Source organism: Triturus cristatus, chromosome 11 (genome assembly GCF_964204655.1).
Source record: "Triturus cristatus chromosome 11, aTriCri1.1, whole genome shotgun sequence".
Lineage (NCBI taxonomy): Eukaryota > Metazoa > Chordata > Amphibia > Caudata > Salamandridae > Triturus > Triturus cristatus.
Window position 1 is genome coordinate 439,033,270 of NC_140594.1, and position 20,840 is coordinate 439,054,109.

The 20,840-nt window shown below is 46.1% G+C and overlaps 1 protein-coding gene across 4 annotated transcripts in view; it reads right to left on the minus strand.

Annotated features, from left to right (window-relative positions):
* Window positions 1-1,064: 1,064 nt before the first annotated feature.
* PRNP (prion protein (Kanno blood group)) overlaps window positions 1,065-20,840 on the minus strand; it is a 124,761-nt gene continuing 104,985 nt past the window's right edge. For 3 of the 4 annotated variants that reach the window (XR_014970942.1, XR_014970941.1, XM_085636378.1), the window contains one exon: window positions 1,065-3,490. Coding sequence is in view for 2 of the 4 variants with exons in the window: in XM_085636378.1 (XP_085492504.1) it covers window positions 2,791-3,480 (690 nt within the window). In the remaining 2 variants the exon portion in view is untranslated. Of the gene's footprint in view, window positions 3,491-13,389; window positions 13,509-20,840 lie in introns of those variants that run through there. The other variant, XM_085636379.1, reaches the window with a different exon arrangement.

The window sequence follows — 20,840 nt, forward strand, 5'->3', positions numbered from 1 at the left end:
AGGTCGAGATCGAACCGAGGCCACCGACATCGGACCGGAACCGCCTGCCGGCGTCGTCAAAGAACTGACATTGTGCCGAGGCCGCCGAGACCGAACCGGAACCGCCTCACGGCGTCGACACGACTCCAGCGGCGTCGGAACATCAGAAAAAGGGCAGTAAGTGGAGTAGAGGGCGCCTAAGGCCCTGTGGAGACCTGAGAGACTGCTCTAAGGGGCTAGGGAGGTGCTGAAACCCACCTGACTGTGCAAGGGGTGAACTGGGACTAACCTAGAGAGGTTGTGTGGAGAGGGAAAGCCAGGGCACTGGTATTCCCCCCTTTGATCTACCTCAGATTAGGCCTCAGCCTTGTCCCAGCCAGGGAGTAGCCTCCCCCCTCAAGCCTTCCACAACCCTACAAGCTGTGCCTGGGCCAAATCAGCCCTTAAGAAGTGAAGTGTCATCTGATTATATGAGGGGTGCTGTATACTTGTAATTATTTATTGGGGATACTGTATTTATTGAATTTTTATCTATTTATTGCTGCACTATATTTATAGGTCCACAGGACTTGTTGGTGTACAATATTTATTGGTACAGTATTTATTGCCTCAAAGTATTTAATTGTCTGTATATATTGCACTTGTATTTATGCCCTGTTATTTATGATCACCCCTATTTATTTCATCAAACAGCCAATATTTATTTGACCTGCACTAATTGAAACTTGTATATTGTGATTGTCTTATTTATTTTTCCAATCAGCAACTAAGAGAAAAAGATAAAGAAAGAATATTTTCATAATTTTTACGGTGTAGAGTCGTTTTTGGAACGGATGCACGCATGGTTCTTGTATGGGTATATTGTATGCTTAGCACTGCGCCTGTTTCCTGACCACTCGAGCCAAGCTACCACAGTGTGTCCGGAAGACCACCACCACCCCTTCTAGTGTGGGAGTGGTTTTCCAACACCTTCTTTGTAGTTAATTTAGGACTTGACAGCCTAAGCACTAGTTCCTCAATTACAAGTTAACGAGATGCCATAAGTATAGTATGTCCTATTAGCTACAGACGAGGAAAAGAAGTCATTTTTCTATATGTAAAAGGTGCTTTATTGGGGTTCGGCTGAAAATTAATCTTCTTCAAAACCAAGAAAGCAGCTAACAGGCTGCTTTCAACACAGAAAAATTAAGACACCTGTGCAAGCCACATGCAAACAACGTAACAAAGTTGTATATCCATTTTACAGAAGACATTACTGAATTCCTCTACTGAATGAAAAGGCAGGAGGAATCTGCTCATCCAGAAAATTGCAAATAAAAGAGAGTACAAAATCGAGCTTCAGCTTTAGGGACGCTAGAGGGCTTTTGGCTACATTCAAAGAGAGGCTCAGAACCCTTCACAGAGAGGGCCACTAGGCCAGAACCATACATGAACTGGGAGGACAAAACTGCCAGGCATGCAAAACTCAGCTCCGAAAGAGATGGTTAACACCTTCTCTAGCATTCACAGATAGATCTCAAGTTCAAATAGGTTAATACATAAATGTAAAAAAGCCTCCACTATTTATTTAACGATACCTTTGAGCTTCTTCTAGAATAGAAATTATTTACTAGCGCATTCTGTTGCTAATGTGTCAGTCCACTCTCAAGCAAGCTTCAACAACTGCCTGGAAGAGGTCGCCTTTCATGAGTCTGGTATTTAAGAAGTTGGTGATTTCTGTTGACTATGGACATCTTTTTAGGTGGATCATGCAGGGTTATGTTTATAGTCTGGAGCAGCCAACAGGGGCCCTAGAGATCAGAGGAAATGAAGAATAAGCTGACACTGGCACAACAGTCGCACTTTGTTGCCAGTCGGCCAGTACAGAATTGAGGTTGTGTGAGGGGAATGTACTTCAGCCTCTCTACAATAACTGATCACTACATCTCTGCGTTTGATTTGGGTGGAGGGAGGTCCTAGTGGCTAGTCAGATTACCTCAATGGTGGAGAACCAAAGCACGGCATGAATCTGCCTTTAAGCAGCATGGGATCACTAGAGAGTCTTCCTTGCTTTGGAGAAGGGCATACATCAGTGTGGCAGTGACAGCTAATGGCCATACGGGGTTCAACATTAGTGGAGAGCTGAGGAAAGGCATGTATTCTGCCTCTGCACCACAAATAGTCACTGTAGAGTCTGTCTTAGCTTTGAAAGGGCCAGATGCAGGTCCACCTAGTGGCCACTCAGACTATGGCCAGGCATAGAGAAGGTAATGTAGTTGGTTGCGCAACCACATTGCCTCACTGTAAGGTTTATCTCTGATTATGGTGTGGCAGAACCCAGAGATGCAGTGGCACGGAGTGGTCAGAGATAGGATGGTAGTGCTGAGGCTATAGGAAAGGCATCGTGACAGAGACATAATTGCAGTGGTTGCCTCTACTAGAAAGGGAATGCAGAAATGATGCACACTGGCATGGATGTCCCTGCATTTTGCCTCCTTCCTTACTCCACAAAGCAACTTTTAGTGGGTACCAGTGGTCTTAGATGAATGGAGCAGGAGGTATTACACATAACAAGAGTTAGACTCACTTCCTATACAGAAGCTGTAAACATATAAAGGAGAGTTTTATGTGTGGATGATCGCTTCTTACAATAGGAGAGAACCTTTTTCTTAATGGAGGACTCCAAAGTGTGCACCCCACATATAACAAAAAATAGAAAGTGAGAAAATGTACTCTCCACATCTGTGTAGGCTATACATACACACACACTCTCCTTGCTGCCATTTCAGAACTGTTTAACCAACTGCAAATGTAAAGGATCCACTCCTCCGCTCACTGAACTACAAAGTAGAGGAGAAGCAGGACGGTGATAACCAGTAGGGGATCTGAGAAGTAGAGCTGCACCCCATTTCCCATACGGTACTCGCTCCGGCACATCTGGGTTATCACAAGGGACTTCACTCTAACTTCTGCAGGATCAACATCGCTGGCGTTCTTCCCTTCATCATTCTTATAAATGAATTCTGTTGCAGACATGTTGTAGCAATCGGTCACAAAGCGTTCCTCAGTGACAGGGCGGTTGTCAACGTAGTTAGGACGGTAAACACGGTCCGGCATGCGTCCAGCATGTTGGTTGTAATAATAGTAATCATCTTGGTTATCGAAATTGTACCGCATCCTCCCTACTGCGTTGCCCAGCATATAGCCCCCAATTCCACCAGCGACTGCACCTGCGACTGCGGCCCCTGCCACCATTTTCATGTTTGGCTTGGGTTTTTGTGGCTTCCACTGCTTGTTGAAGTTGCTGCCTTGGGGGTTGTAGTTTTGATTTGGATTGCCCCTGCTGTTCCAGTTGGTTCCACTGTTCCAATTGGTCCAGGTGCCACCGGTGTTACGGTTGTTGTTGTTGCTTCCCCAACCCCCTCCAGTTTTGCTCTTGCTTCCTTTCTTGGCGAGGGATGTTTCAGCCCATATGATTACGATAAGAACCAGGACCCAGCAGACGATGGATCTTTTCCCCATGGCTACTGACCTACAAGGGAGAGAAAGAAAGCATATTTTTGTATTAAACTGTTAATTTATTTCTTTATTAATTCTACTGTTTCCCAGCTTAATTACATAAACCTGTATGATAATGTTACTTACCTGTAACCAACGTATTCACCAAGGATAAGGGCCTAATTATGTGGGCTTACAGTATATGTTCCACTTATAATTTTTAAGGAGACATTTTTGTTTTATCCAATACTTATTTGGACGGATCTGACCACTTTTTTCCACTGAGGCCAAGTATGCAGCAACTGTCTACTGACAAACTGCCTAAGAGGATGGATTTAGGTCTGTGTATAATTGTGTTTGGGACAGGAGGGCACAGGGGGATAGCTTGACCTTTAACTCCCCTTAGCAGTCCCGGTGTTTGTAATGTAATGTAATGTAAATGTAATGTAAGGTGGCTTTTATATAGCGCGGGCTGTCACTCCGTAAGGAGCATCCTGGCGCTGAGTGATCGGAGGTAAGGGGGGAGGGGCCCTAGAGTTCCTAAATAAGAGAGAGACACAACTCGTCTGGGGCCGCGAATACCCAAGTCTTCAGGGCCTTCCTGAATAGTGTCTCTGTATTCAGCAATCTCAGCTGGAGTGGTAGTAGGTTCCAGGCTTTGGATCCTAAAACAGCCACTGTTCTACCGCCCCGGGTTTTGTATTTGAAGATGAGTGGCTTGAGGAGGTTGGCAGTGGAGGACCTGAGATTTCTAGTTGTGGTATAGGGAGTGAATCTTGCAGAGAGATACTTGGGTCCGAGTTTATGTTTGGCTCTAAAGGTAATTAGAAGGATTTTAAAAGGAATTCTTTTGTGCACCGAGATCCAATGAAGGGCTTGTAGAGCTGCGGATGCTGAGGATCTTCGTGGGAGTTTAAGGACAAGTCGAGCCGCGACATGTTGGACAACTTGCAGCTTCTTTAAAGTAGATTTGTTGGATCCTGCCAATAAGCTATTGCAGTAATCAAGACGAGAGAGTATTAAGGCAACTGCCACTGATTTCCTAGCCGTAAGTGGGATTAGGTCAAATAATTTTTTTAGAGATTTAATAAGGCTGAAGCAGGCCCCTGCTACTGCCGTGGTATGCGGGAGGAAGGTGAGCGCAGTGTCAAATTTTACTCCCAAGTTTTTAGCTACCTTGATTGTGTCGGGGGGGGTGGGGTCCCTTCTGGCACCATTTACCAGGCTGGAATAGGACGTTTTTCCCAATAGGGAGGATTTCAGTTTTGTCTGTGTTGCATCTAAGATGGTTCTCTCTCATCCACTGGATAACTGCAGTTAGGCAGTGTTTGAAGTTAAATTCTGTCGTAGAGCAGTTGTTGTCAAGGGAAAGGATCAATTGGGTATAGTCGGCATAGGACATGACTTCAATGTCAAATGATCCTATCAGGTGGATGAGAGGGGTCATGTAAACATTAAACAACAGTGGGCTCAGGGTTGAGCCCTGTGGGACTCCTGTTGTTATGTTACGTTCTATTGAAGGGAAGGTACCTAGGGCAACTGCTTGTCTTCGGTTGGTAAGGAAAGATTTTATCCAATCTAGGACGGTGCCTGAGATGCCGCCACGTTCGAGTTGCTTCAGGAGAATACTGTGCGAGATGGCATCGAACGCGGCCGACAAGTCGAGTAGAATCAAAACAGCTTTCATGCCATTGTCGGCTATAGTTTTTAGTGCATCAGTTATTTCCAGTAGAGCTGATTCGGTAGAATGCTTGGGGCGAAAGCCTGATTGTTGGGGGTGAAGGATATCGTTGTCCTCAATAAATTTAGACAGTTCTTTATGCACGTATTTTTCTGTAACTTTGCCTAGCAGTGGGAGTAGGGAAATAGGCCGAAGATTAGAAAGCACGGAGGGGTCAATGTTTTGTTTCTTTTTCAGTGGTTTCAGGAGCGCGAGCTTCCACTCGTCCGGGACTATGCCTGTGCTGATGGAAGAGTTAACTATCTGGTTTATAACAGGGTTAACTATATCTATTATTTTATGAAGAATCATTGGAGGGCAGGCATCCAGGGGTGAGCCTGATTTGCATGTTCTTATGGCCTCGTGGGTCTGTTCTAGTGAGACTTGTTTGAAGGACCGAATAGAGTGAGCGGACGCTGGCTCGGAGCCCGCATCCTGATCTTGGGGAATGTCCAAAGGGAAGTCCTTCTGAATTTTTTTTATTTTATCTTCGAAGAATACTGAGATTTCATCACAAAGATTTTGTGAAGGAGGTACTTCTTTCTGTAGCACTTTGGGGTCAGTGAAGGACTTTACGACAGAGAAGATGATTTGGTCTTGATTAGCCTCCTGAATTTTCTTGGAGAAGTACTCTTTTTTAGCACATTTGATCTGCTGATGATAGAGCCTTCTGCTATTTTTGTAAGCTGTTCTTTCATCAATGTTGTACGATTTTCTCCATTTACGCTCATTCTGCTTGCATAGTAGATGAGCTTGAGCCAGGGTGGGCGTAAACCAGGGTTTTTTTTTTATTTTAGGTTTTTTGTACTTATCAGGTCTCTCCAAAGGAGAAAGCTCGTTGCAAGCTGTGGTGAGCCAGGAGTGGAAGCGGCGTGAATCCTCCCCAGTGTTCCCTGTTAGAACGGGAGTTAGAATTTGGGCAGTGGTTGCTAACCCAGGGTTATCAGCTAATTTTGCCCATTTACGTCCATTTCGGGGTTCAGGCAATGGCCTAGGTGCATGGCTCATCTGAGGAACCATAAGTGTAAGGGGGACAAAGAGATGGTCCGACCAAATCAGGGGTAAAGGGGAGCCAACTGATAATGGGGCGAAGTTAGAACAAACCCCATCCAATGTATGGCCTGCTTGGTGTATTGGACCCTCCACAGGTTGGGCCAGAGTAAGCAATTCTGTGATTTGAAGAAAGTTATCTGCTTCTGGTTCGGTTCTATCTTCCAAATGGAGGTTAAAGTCACCAAGTAAGGTGAAATTGGCATATCTGAGCAGGAGGTGGCTCAAGCCATCCCCAAGTGAGTCTATGAAGGTAGCGCTGTGGCCTGGAGAACGGTAAATTAGAGCACCTGAGAATGAAAGGGAGGTATTTAGGGAGAGGCAAAAGCCCAGACTTTCTGCTCCCTTGATGGTGTCGAGGTTCATACTAGTGCAGTGTAGTGTGTCCCGTACAATAATAGCCAAACCCCCTCCTCTACCATCCTTTCTAGCTCTCCTATGGATAGTATAATCGGGCGGGAGAGCGACCGCTATGTCAGGGTTGCACCAGTCTTTCAGCCATGTCTCGGTGACAAATAGCAGGTCGAGCTGTTGGTCTATGATTAGATTCCTAAAGTCTTGGCAGTGCTTGCTTAGTGATCTTGCATTTATTAGTCCCCCCTTAAGTTGAATATTATGTTTTGCCATTATTGGAATACGGTTATAGCCAGGGGTGGGAAGGCCTGTAGGCAGATCAGTTTTACAAAGATAGCAGGAACAGGCCCTCATGATTTCCTCAGGCGGGATCTGGCACTTACAGTTTCTCCTACGATTGAGGTTTCTCAGTGCCTCAGATGTGTAGACGCTCCTTGTGTTGCCTTGGGCAACATTTCCTGCCCCTGCCACGGCCTTGGCGCGGACGGGCGCAGACGGGCTTGCCGCTGTACGCGTCCCCTGCGCGTCCGGCCCAGCATGGAACTAAGTAGCTGCTAGCTACTTCGTTTTTCTAACAAAGAATTCCGATCACATAAAAACAGTCAGCAAATGAGCAAACAGCAGGAATGAGTCTTTAAAATGTACGAGCTACTTCGTTGTTTTTTTTAAAAAACGATTTTAAGTCACAATTTCAAACGATATCAAGTCCTGTAAGAAAGCGCTGGCAGTGAGTTGTGCCAGGTACCTAAGGAGGGTAGTGCAGAGAATACTAGGTGGGCGCTCCTCACGCCTTACGCTCCGCTGCGCGTCCGGCCCAGCATGGAACTAAGTAGCTGGCCAGGCGCGTTGGTGTGTTAGGCTCCGCCCTCTAACCGGAAGCAATCCGGAAGGCAGGTCGGCCCAATGATGGGGGTGTGTCTGCTTCCCTCCGATCGAACGGCGAAATGCCGGCGTCGGACCGGGGAAGCGGAGATGAGCAGTACAAGAGCAGTAGTGAGGGAACAATCAGCAAATGTGCAAATAACAATGAGGGTAGTTTTAAAATATGCTAGCTACTTCGCCCACGGCGCTGAATGTAAGAGCGTGGGGGAGGGGGTGCTAGCGATTCCTGCCTTTACCGCCCTGTTACGGGTGCAGGTAAGAGCAGGGGGGGAGGCTGCTGCCCCCAAAACTTGTGCCGCTCAGGGCGGACCACCCCCCCTTGCTACACAACTGGGAGGGCACTTCCTAACGGATCTGATGCTGTGTGTGAGGAGGTGTCTGGGCTCACAATACTTCCTGTCACAGCACATGAGAGAAGATATGGAAACATTCGGAAGGAGCACATGGTTGCTCAGGTGTCTCTTATTAGTAGAGAGGGTTATAACTAAAGCAGGTGCACGAATCGTGAGCTTCAGTAATAACTCTATGTATGTCTGGCTATGTTGACTGGGGTAATCCTGACAAAATGCAGGTGAGATTAAACTTGGTCATGTGAAAGAGTTAATATAATATTTATTCCTGAGAGTGTTATTTGTTTTTGAAGTCAGCGGATGTAGAGGCTAAGATTCTTAGGGAGTATTGGCCGCTGATGGCTGCAGATCTTCCCCACCCCTCCAAACCTCAACTCCAGTGGTGAATGGAACTACCTTTTCACCTGCCTCTCGGGTAAGAACCCTTCAGCTTGCATGTCGTCCCAAGCTCACGTTTTTCACTGAAGGGTGGGTACCTACTACCAGTACCACTGCAAGAGCAGTTCTTTTTGAGGCGATTTCTTTTAACAAGGTAATACACGAGGGATTCATGAGAGGGTCCGGACAAACAGCAATCTTATACAGGAGAAACTGAATGATATGGACAGACAAGGTTTACGAGGGGCAGAAATGTCTGGACTATCATGAGCACTTGGTCCCTAAAATTGTACAACAGGTGCAATACTTGTCATGTGCTCTCACAGCCTTGGATCCCATGATTCCTAAATGAAATTCAGCAAGTGACACTAATGATCCCAGAAGGGACATTATCGGTCAAATGGGATTTCAACATAGTAGTGTATCCTTGGAGGAACAGGTACAAACTGGTTTCTGGGGAACATGATATAGCGGGAAAGATATCTTGGCGATAGGAGATTTACCTTCTTCTCTCTTGCACACCATCTCTGTCAAGGCTTGAATGCTACTTCATGCCAAACTTTGAACGTCAAAAGATTAGAGAGGCACATATATTACCCAGATGTACATCCTGATTGGCATGTGGGGACTAATTGTGAGGCAGGTGCCAAGAAGAATGAAGCACTATGGTGGACTCCTGATTACAGGATAAAGGAAAGTGGCCAAAATGTTTTTAAACATTGCAGGAAATATAAAGGAAACATTGTGGGTCCAGGGACTTGCTATTGGGTAGTCGTGGCAAAATTATATTGCACAATGTACAATGAGGGAATTGGCCTCCATAATATGAAATACTACTTTTAGATTTCACATTGAATGGCCATAATTGATTGGCTGTGTTTACATATGAGGAACCGCCGATCACCATGGAAAACCTGACCTCACCAATACATCACCTATGGAGGGTTACCCCACCACAAAGATACTACCAACTAAGTCAGCAGTTATACATGCATGGGTACATTGATAAGGGTAGTTATGTGGGTGATCATTTCATGTCAATAAGGTGTGATTTTAGGAGAGCAGTGAATCGCAAATGCTGAATGGCTAACGGAGGATTATGGAATCAATTTTATGTTAACAGCTTTGGAGAGGTTTCCTCAGTCCCAAAAGTTCAAACAATGGAAGGGGGAGCAAGTTTTAGGAAAAGAGATTGCCCATTTACTACCTCAACACTCTTCCAGGGCATGCTGTAATTTATACCGGGTGATGGATATCTCTCCATCAAGTGATGAAATGGATTATGAGATAGGTGCATCAATAAAATGGCATCCTCCTGCAGGTTCCCCCTTCAGACGGGAACTGAGACCTGATGGTTGAGCAGAACCTTCTGAAACAACCTGTGGCTAGTAGGACAGTGGTGTGAATGGGTCGATTCTTAAAAGTGCCACTGCAAACAGGCTGAATGGGGGCAACACCAGGAGCTGCACCCCTTCCTAAGTGGTGCATAAAAATAGAAGAGAGAAGTCAAAAGAAAATGCAAGAGAAAAAGAGGTGGGATGTCAGAAAACCAGCAGTATTTTCTTTTATTCATTTAGGCGTTTTGTTAAGCGCACAAATTATGTCCCTTTACAGACACTTAGAGAGCCAAATCCCCAATCCCCAATTAGGATGCATTTCAGATGAGATCTGATTTATTCGTCTGTTAGGGAATAGCGCCTGTCCTTCTCAATCTTTAAACATTGTGAGCTAATGACATTGAAAGCTGCAAGTTCCTTCCTTGACCAATTATTAGAGAACTGGGTTAGATGTCCTGATGCACTTGAACTGAATGAATGAGCGAATTAATAAATGTAGATCTATTTGCAGAGTGTGAACAGCTGCTCCCAAATGGAGGATCCTGGTGCTAAGCCAATATGGAACTGACGTTCAATTACATCTCTGTAAAAAGGAAGGTCTTCAAGCCCGTTTTAAATGCCAATCCCATTTTAGTTTCCTATAATTTCTTTGGCAAGGCATTCTACAGCCTGGCTGCCCATAAGACGAAAGATCTGCCACTCGTTCTGGCCTTTCGTACCTTCGGAATACAAAGAAGGTACTGGTTAGCTGACCGGCTTGCTCTGTTTGGGGCATACAGTTTTACTCGATCCTGAAGGTAAGTGGGGCTTTTTTAGTGCAGTGCTTTGTGAGTGATCATTAAAGCTCTAAATTTGATTTGTTGTCTGACAGGAAGCCAATGCATTGCCTTATGGTCATCAAGGATGGACTGCCTTTTATGAATGTTCAGAACTGCCATAGTCAAGTCTGGCTGTACTATGAGTGTAGACAATGTCTTTCTGTATATGTATGGGCAGAAACTTAATAGTCTTTGTTAGAGATATTAACACCGAGAAACAGGTTGCCGTTAGGGCCTGTATTTGCGACTTAAAGGATAGGTTCACTGGGGATATGGCCACCACCGTCGCGATTGGAGGTTTCCCTAATTCTTTGGGGCACAGACTTCTAACATCCAAAGGGGAAGAATCCCAATAGACCAGGATCTCTGAATTGTCCAAGTTCAGCTAAAGGCAACTGTTATGCATCCAATTGACCACCGACTTGAGGCCACCCTGATAATTTGTTTAGATAATGTAATCCGATTGGCGGAAGGCTAGCATCAATTGGGTGTCATCTGCATATGAGACTATATTGAAGCCCCATGGCTTTAGCAAGCAGTTCTCCAAAACGGAAGGAGGGATTGGGAGGGCGATAGATTAGGGCCCCAAAGAGGGCGGTAGATTTGGGTCCCGGAGAGGGGGAAATTTACAGTTTAGGGTCAAGGAAGGTTTAAGCTTACAATGTGTTTAAATATTGGCCCTGCATCCAATACACACAACACTCAATCTTTACAAGGAGCTTTTATTAACATAAAACAGATGTTATTACTACTCAACTGAATGATAACCACTGTATCCACCAGTGAAGGATTAAAGGCTAGGTTGGCCCCACTATGAATCAAACATTTGCCCTGCAGCTTCACACATACCTCTACAGTGGGTTGTCAGAGCATTGCTGCATGAGTAATTACGGTTTTGGGGATAAGTATTGATAAATTCAAAGAGATCTGGGCGGCCAGGATAAGTCTTCGACCAAAACCGTTATAACCTTTACCATGTCATTCTTGTCAGAGAATCATACTCAGCTTTTCTCTGTAAGATGAGTAGTGCACTGTGTTATATAAATAAATACAGATCACAGGTTAATCTGACACAATAATAATAAAAAAGGTCCATAAATGTGGGAATGTGGTACACAGTATGCTAATATCACTGATTTTTAGACATTATATAGCTATTATAGAGGTGGGCATGCCACGGAAAGCTTGAGCCAGGCTCAAGCCTGTCTTTGGCTCAGCTCAAGGTCTGGTTGGAACCTCGTGCCCATATTGAGTCAAGCTTACATGTGGCTTCTGCTTGCCTCCCTCCGTCTACCAAGGATGTGGTGTTAGGGCCAGGGCAGCAGACTTCAGAACTGGGGAATTAGGTTCATGTCTTAGCATCGGCTCAACATCCTGTGATTCTTGGCAAACCACCTATATACCCCATGCATATAAACAATAGATGTGACCTTGTGTAATGTAAGTGGTGCTCATGCAAAGTACTCCAATACCTTTGGGTTGAGTTCACGCTGTATAAAAACTGCAGCAAAAATGCACAAAGAAACAAAACCAAAGACTTAACATAAGGAAAGCCAAATGCATACCTATTTGCTGGCTGATTTGTACCAAGTTAAATGAGAAATCTGGATAAATTGCGGCTTCCCCGCTTAAATTGTGCGATCTTAGGCAAATATTTTTACTTCACCATATGAAATTACTTTCAAATGTGTGAGTATTGAATACCAGTTGTACAAAAACGTATTGCATTTGATTTAAAAGACTATAATGTGACATATTAACATCAATGCTACAATTCTTTTGAATTTTGAAGCGACTTTCTTATATTTTATGTGAAGTTTGTTATATGATTTACATAGCAAACATATCAGGGCTCTGCTCGCGCACAGGCCCTGACTCAGCTCTCCTTGTTAATTTGTTGCCCCACCCATCTCAAAGCTTTCAATGCAGCGGTTGAAGTGCATTAAAAAAAGTATGGACGCTGCAATGGGGACAGGGAGAGTGAGCGCGTAGGCGGAATCAAATGTGTGGCTAAAAAACACAAAATAGTCTTTAACTATTTTGTTGATCTTTCACTATCAAGTAACTACATATAAAATTACGCACACCTTAACAGAAAAATAAATGAAAGCTAAACTAATCAGTGGGAAATGCATTATTTATGTGATGAAACGTCCCTTGGTTAATGTGAGCACTACAGATGTTTATGTGTACAAACAGAGACCCATAGAATTGAATCCTGTTTGGTGCAGCAGGGAAGTGTGAAGTGTATTTTTAGTGCTAGGAGGTCCCTGAAAGGACTGTCATTATTTTAAACGTGTATTACACGTAGTATAATCTAGGATGCCACGACACGCGCATATAAATTCCAGTTGAGGATAAAAAATGCTTCTAAAGTATAGATTTCAATGACATGCAGATTAACCAGTTGCAAACATTTGCATTTCTTTGTGGAAGATCACTATGGCTATAAGGCATGTTTCTTGTTTATGTGTCTGCCTCTCCTTTGGAAACACGGCACAGAAAACTCCCTCTCTTTCACTTCAGCTGGGGAATCTCAAATGTGTACATTATGTCATTTAGCTGAAAGGCTGGATTACTGACAAATGCCGTTCGCTAAAACATCAGTCACCAACACCGGACATTAGGGCAAATTTACGCACAGTCGGGAAAATTAGGCACCCCAATAATCCTATCCTCGATACCGCCTGTCTAAGTAAAAAGAATAGTTGTGACATCTAAAATGCTTCTGTCATAAAATTATGAATTTTCTTCAGACAAGTGAGGACAATCTTAATGTTCGCTACCTCCAGGTATGTGTTGTTGACTTTCGACGCAGCTAGCCCACTTGGGCATTCATCTGTCACCAGGGACTGTCTCTGAAATCTCAGATGCACTCAGTAGGCAGCATGATTTATTTTTCAGAACAGTGAAGACGAAAAGTAAACTATACTGGTTAAGTGGCCCTAGCTTGTTCTGATTGTCATTTATTAACCCCCGTTTTTCATCCAATGAGAGCAAATATATTTACTTCAAAAACCCCGCTATTTTTTCTCTGCATTTACCTCCCGCAGTTTAACGCTGGCCCTGCTTGCTCCACGGTGCTTTTTTTGAGATCTGCGTCCACATTAAAGGGGCCAACTGAGAGGGCAAGCTAGTCCGCGAATCTGTTCATGGCTGTCGATGAGATGATCCTCGGGCTCTAGAGCGCGTGCACTTGCATCTCGTTGGCGTTGCCATGGAGACGACGAGCACGCATCCATTATTAAAACAGGTCGACAAACGCTACCGGCGGCATCTCAATTAGGACGACAGGCAGCCTCACCGACCCCGCCCCATCTCGGTCCCGAAGGGAATCCGATCAATGTGTCAAGTTGCGATTGTTTATTTGTCAGACTGACCTCACCACGATAAAGATCAGCGGGCTCTGGTACGGGACACGCCACACTGACAAACGTAAATACAGAATTCTCTCTTTATGTTGTGGCATGCGGTGCTTTGTTTTTTTCCAAATACATAAGTACGGTGGAGCAAGTTAGTTTTTATGGATAATTATATACGTCCAATAATCGATTTTGCTAAGAGGTTAGATCGGGGCATGGTAGGTTAGAAAACCCCCACTTACTTTCATTGTTAACTAGATGCATGATTTCGACAGTAACTAATGTTTAATGATAAATGTAGCCCCTTCCGTTGGTCTGTTATATATGAGGGTACAAGGATTCATGTTACTGCTAGTAGATGAATATTCTGCCTGGGTGCATCTTTCCATCTGTGTTACAAATTGAAATTGCATTTAATTCCTAAAAAAAAAAATAGGAGGGCAGTGTGTTCCTGATAACTGTTATGCTTACTTTTTCTCTAACGCCTTATAGTGGATACAGTAGCATTTTTTTATTTTTATCTTTTACATTGAGAACTTATCTGTCCATTTATCCTTCGCTTTCTGGAGCTTAATGTATTGTTTCCCCCTTTATCAACACAGGAATAGGCATGTCAAAATGCAATAAAAATAAACACGGGCAATATAAATAATCTTGCCTTTTGAATAGAAAAATGGCTACCGGTTTTTGCTAAGCAGAGGAAGCTTCCCTCTCTTAGCGAACAGAACAAGCATTTACAATGCAATGGTCTCGGCATTGGTAAAGTTAGAGCTATTGGCATTGCTCATGACATTATTTTTGTTTATGTTTTTGTTTTTAAAACATGTAGCTAAAAACGTGTATTTTCAGTTGCCAATAAACACTGTTTGCTTCCAAATGCACGTTTTCAATTGCTTCAGCTTTTAAAAAAAAAAACGCAGGTGGAAGCCTATCGTCCAAAAGTGGGTTTTCAACGTGTCCTCAGTGATATGCGGAGCAACGGAAGTAACATTTGCGTGATTATAAGAAAAAACAATTCATTGGCCCACAGGTGTTTTAATGTCAATGGGCAGGATCAGAAATCTCGCTACAGGATGGGGTAACCAGTGTATGTAACGGTCCCGCACAGGCCACAAGCATTTGAGAGAAAACCAGAAAGTTTTCTTTCAGAGCCTTGTTGTCACTTGACAATGAGTAATCACCCCGTGCTTTCATCGGCTGTGCCGGTGAGGACTGTGCTGGCTCACGGCTCCGGACCTGAGTGACAGGCGGAAGGCGGTTGCCCGGGAGACAGACAGGCCTCTTTGTTTACATCTTGGTGCTGTAAAGCGTACTGAGGATGCCATTTTAAAATACCAATAAAGGAGGGGATGGTGAGTAGTGATGACATACACAGCACTTTAAAAAGCCCGCATCCCATGTTGAAAAATTTTAAAAACGAGGGAAAACTAGCAAGAAAACAGAAAAAGCATGGGCATTCCGGAGTTTTTCTGGTCTTCGAAAAGCTAATATGCGTAACATTGATCTAGTTATCACAGCAGCAGCCGATTTCTCGGCGCAAGTTCCTATGGTGTCAGTTTCCTGGAGGCATACTCCCCCCCCCCCCACCCCCCTTACTCAAATACTGTACTCCTTGCTGGTTTCGGTTGAACCTCCATGTAGTTACTTAAGATGCCGTACTTGTCAGCGGGCAGTTAGTCATGTTTCTTCTGAAAAGCCTATTGCTGGTTATGCGAAACTGCTGCCTGTTTTCCTGGCTCAGCTGGGAAGCGCTGGGTTAGTCATAGATAGCACACGCAGCTCATCTGAGAGCCGGGGGTGTGACGCAGCAGACTTCAGAGCAGATTGGGGGCATGCTGGGATCTGTCTTGATAGCGTGGGACGCGGCTATGTTTGGCTTCAATGCCGAGATTAGTTTACTGGGGAGGTGTCCGCTACTAGCCTAGATGTTTTAGTAATCATTGTATTCTGAGAACGCACTTTCACGGGCAGGTTCTTCTTATTTTGCAATATTGCACTTCTCACTGTTTTAGAAACCATCCAATGCACATATTAATAGACAGGCAAACCCGGATCACTAGTAAAGCAAACTGCATGAACTAAAGAAGCAATGTGTCCCACTGGTATTATTGTAAAAGTTTACTTAGAATACTCGGGCTTTGAAAATGTGTGGATACTTGTTGGTCGGAAAATTGCCCAACATTGCTCTGGAGATGGTGCTCTTCCCCCATGTTTTGTCCCCTCTTTGTGTATTGGTGCGTTTTTTTCATTGTCCCAACCCCAGTAAGCCATGCACATTTTTAAAATTTATTTATTTTATACATACATCTTTCTTTCTCGATCTGCTTGCCTCTCTCCCAATCTGCTTCCCCCCAGACACCACCGCCTTTCTCCGAGGCGAAGCAGAAATGCCTCGGAGAAAGGCAGCGTCCTTTTCGGATTCGGGGGCGTGTTTTGCTGTTATCTCCTCTTGCCATTGGCTGGAGGAGATAATTAGACATTCTGCAAAAAACACGCCCCCCGATCCGAAAAGGACGGGGCCTGATCGGAGTGACGGGACCTCTTCTCCAATGGCTGGCCAGCATTGAAGAGGCCAGCCAATGGAGAACAGGGGAGAAGAGGGGCGGGTTCAAGCCCCTCTTCTCCAAGTCATTAAATCTCGGATCGAGACTGCGCAAGCGCAGCCTTCGAGCCGAGACCTAAAAAGCACGAGGAGCAGCAGTGCAAGCTTCATCGCACTCATAAAACAGGGACCGCATGGGATGAATCACAAACATGCACATTGACAAAGCCAATAACTCACGCCTTTGGGATCTTTTGGCTTCGTCGGTGGTTCTAGGTCTGCTCTACAGAGGAGAAAAAAAAACATACGCAGCCGGCCGCGTCATTCTGCGGGCGCGTGCGGGATGCGTGCGCGCACCTACAAGATGATGAAGCACTTCTTTTCTATTTGCCGGAAAAGCGGTGCGGGTGGTGTGAACCAACACGGGGAGGAGGAAGCAATGAAGGTGCGGCAACACTGAGAGAGGAGGGGGGTCAACGTGAAAGGGTGGAAGCAAAAAGAGGAGGCACGCTAAGCATCCTTGGTTAGAGGGGGAAGCAAGGAGAGGGTTCAAAGGGGTGGGGGAGTAAAGCAACACAGAGGAGAGGAAGAAACAGGAAGGGAGGGTGAACCAATGCGAGGGCACAGGAGTGGCAAAGCAACATTAAGGCACGGGAAGGAACACGGAGATGAAGCAAACAGAGAGAAACCTGGGGGAAACGAACAACAGAGCTCAACACAGAAGTGGGAGGAGTACATACACATATGAAAAAACAACACAGTGGTGGGATAAGCACACAAGGAAGCACATTCCGAGCGTGGCGGAGGGGGCAGAGGTACATGAGGGAGACAGAAGGAAAAAAATCACACTCTCTTAGAGTGCTTAAACAAAAGGAAAAAAGTAGTGCCTGAAAATAAAGCGGTGGAAGGACACAAGTAATGGGTCTAAACTCTAGAGGAGGGGCAAACCAAAGATGAGGCATTGCAGTTTACACGCTTTAGCAAATTTGAAGCATTTTGAGGAGAGGATGTGGTCCGCCGGCTAGAATACCGACTTGGATGTGGAAACCAAGGTTCGAGCCTCGGGGTCGCGTCCACATCCTGTGATTCTGGGCAAATCACTTAGTCCCAGTGCTCATGTACGTTGAGTTTGCGCTATATAAATCTGCATAAAATAACAAATAAAAAAAAGTAAACAAATGAGGGCAACAACGAAGCTAGGCATTGGTAAGTAATGAGTAGCCTCTAACCCCACACTGTGAGCTACAAAAAATGTCTGAGGCACAGCCTAAAACGGTGCAGCACAGGAGCAGCAGGGCAAGCCTACCCCAGGCACAGAAGCAAGATATTGGGGCAGCTGCAGTGCAAGTTTCTCCACCTCAGAGAACAGGTACAAATCAGACAGCAGCAATATAAGCTAAACACATATTATTATTGGGAAAAGTTGAGCAGTTCAGCATGTGAGCGATGCGGAGCGCAGGACACAGGATGTGGCCGGTTCCAACAACGCCGCAGGAAACCACGGCTGGTACTTGGCAGGAGCTTGGCGAGTCACGAACCTGTGAGCTGCAACCTGTTGTGAATTGCGACCGGGTAACCTGGCTGCATGTAGTCTTTTCTGGCAGGGGCTGGGGGAGGACAGCAGTAGGCCCTCTACGGCGCTCAATGGTCCCTGGTGCCCCAACTCCACTGACTTTACCACCTGTCCCTACCTCTACCTGAGCAAGAGTAAGCCACCGCGGTGGCCCTACATGTGTAACTTGCTCGCTGGCCCCGCCTGGTTCAGCTCCGCCCCGGCTTTCTTCTGCCGCGGACTTTTTCTACAACCCCGCTACCTTGGCAACAAACCTGCACCGGGTTCACCACTGCACTGCCTGGATTGCCGGCAGCCGGTCACAGGGGGCAGGCAGCAGGGACCAAGACCCCGGACCTAGATTTTGGGAAAAGAATGCTGGAAGGGGGGTCTGCGGCAAGGTAGCAGCAGGTTTAGATCCCGTAGCATGGGCTGAGTCCCAGGTAGAGCCCTAGCCCATGGAGGCGGCCCAGCCAGGTCTGGATGCAGCTTGTGGACCAGGTGAGCTCCCTGCCTCTGCTGTCTGCAACCCCTTCAGCGCTGAAGCAATTGACCATTGGGGCAAACTTTCCAGCAAAACACTCAATCATGCATTGGTCCCAGCAAGGATCCAGCAAACGGCCCCACATTGTCACTCCCCTCTATTGCAACTATATAGGGGGGCACAAACAAATTCAACTACTCTGCGAAAAACCGTGGCCAGCCTGTTTTGAGAAGTGGCGGTTTGAAGAAAACTGCAACAGCTCATTTCCAGCCAGTTAAAATGTATTTTCACGGTGGGGACAGACAAACCTCATTAAGGGGGAAGCAAAGGAACTGAAGCTCTGGAAAAACTCCAGCCCCGGGCGCTAACAACTGATTTCTGCCTCAATGCAGCGGGGTAAAGCACGTAAAAAGAGGAGGCCCCTTCACTCACCATAAGAAAAGTAGGCACCTCCAACTTAGCTGGAAACTCCCCTATAAGATACCTTTTAGGCTACAATATAAGCTATTCTCCAAGATAAACAGTTTGTCTAACTTTTGGCAGGGGTCAATAATGACAAAAAGGAGGATAGTAAAAAGAGCTCCACCTAAAAATTCATGCTACATGTGGACCACCCAACGATACTCAACTTCTAAATGAACCAGTCCCTGTACTGTCTCTAATTCCACACTCAGCTTAAATATGCAGGTACTTTACACTAGCACCCACTTCGAACAGTGCATACCCACTTCAAACAGGGCATATACTGAGGGAAACCTGGATGAACAATTTACAATCCCTCGTCCTACATCAGATGTTCTGGGTGAATGTTGGACTTGGCCCTTTTTGCAGGGTCATCCCTGAACTTTTCGCTTTCCTCCTAGTCTTTTTTCTGACATGGTGTTAGTGGTTTTAGGACTCTGGGCACTTTAGCACTGCTGTCCAGTGTAAAGTGTGTGTGCTCTCTGTGGTAAACATGGTAAGATTGGTCTACACCTGTTTGGCATATTTAATTTACCTGTCAGTCCCCCACCAAAGTAGCCTTTCAAGCCTGTCTCAGGCCTCTGCCATTGCAGGGCCTGTGCACACAGTGTTACTGCCGCTGTGATGTGGCACCTAAAGTGTGTGCCATGTCTGTGACCCCCCCTTTTACTGCATATCAGTCACCCCTAAGGTAGGCCTTAGCTAGCCCTATGGGCAGGGTGCATTGTAGGTAGAAGGTAGGACATGTACCTTAAGTGTGTGACATGGCCTGGTAGTGACAAACCGCCATTTTTGGTTTCTCACTTCTGTGAGGCTACCCTCCCATAGGAATGCATTGGGGATTCCCTGATAAGAGTTTCAGTGGTAATTCCTGATATGAGAGGAGCAGCGTGGTCGTTTGGTATGGTTGGAACAGTAATGATAAATGCTGCGCAATGGTGTGCACAGATTTATTAATCACTATTTTGGGAATGCCACTTCTAGAAGTTGGCATTTCTGTGTGCTGTGTCTGCCTGCCTGATGTGGATTGCATGTCTGGCTTTGGAGTGACAGGGGCTGTTGAGGTGTGTGTGGCTTCAGGGAGGGCAGGGTGAGTCAGCGCTAGGCTGAATGGGAGATCTGCATTTGGAGTAGTGGGAGGAGTAGTCCCCTGACCCTGAACAGGTCTGTGCCTGCCTAGGTGAATGCTGGCTCCGTCCCCCTGTGGTGTGTCTGTTGACAGAGCTCCAACCTGACAAAGAAGGGTGAGAGCCCTGTAAACAAAGTGCTCCACACCTCTTAGAACCAGTTGAGGCTGGATTTCCCCAAGCCCTGTGTCAGGGCAGACAAAGCAAAAGTGGTGTAAAAATATTGGGGCTGTGACCCCATGAAAAAGTGTGCTGTGTGCTGACTTGAAGCCTGCGGCCGGCAGGCTGCTGGACTGACAGGAGGAACTGCAGTGGGGCTCAGCTACTGCCTGCTGGGTATCTGGAGGGGGCTGCCCTCTGCTAGGTGACCCTGCATGCTGGCCTCCTGTTGTGGATGACTCCGTGACATCAGAGTCTTCCAAGCGCTATACTCTGCTTATTTGGAGCTTCCTGGTGTTTTTGGCTTTCCTGGAACTCCCTGCCGTACTGGAAGTTTCCAGGTGCTATGCGCTACTATTTGCCAGGGAGTAGTGTGCCTGGCTCTGCCACTGTGCTGTCCTTCACCGTTTTGGCATAAGGGAGCGCTGGGTGTTGGCCCCAGGAAGCATAGTGACATTTCCCTCTGTTGTGGGGAAAAGCGTGGAAGGAGCGAAGGAGCGTGGGCTGCTTGTGGCAGCACCGCCCGAAAGAATCCTTTCTTCGTTGCCCCCCTCCTTGTGGCTGGAGAGCGAGGGAGGCGTGGCCGCCCAGCAGTGGGCCAGTGCCAGAGTAGCTGTATCATTACTGGGCACCATGGAGGACACCGAACGAGAGAGGAGATGCGTGGCTGTTAGAGAGGAGGCAGCAGGAGCAACGGAGACTTCACTCCATGAAAACCGCAGAACCAGAAGTCAGGCATCCTGAAAGCCTGATCGTGGGCGGGCCGGCATGCGAGGGAGGAAGCAGGAAAGGCCGGAAGTCAGGTGC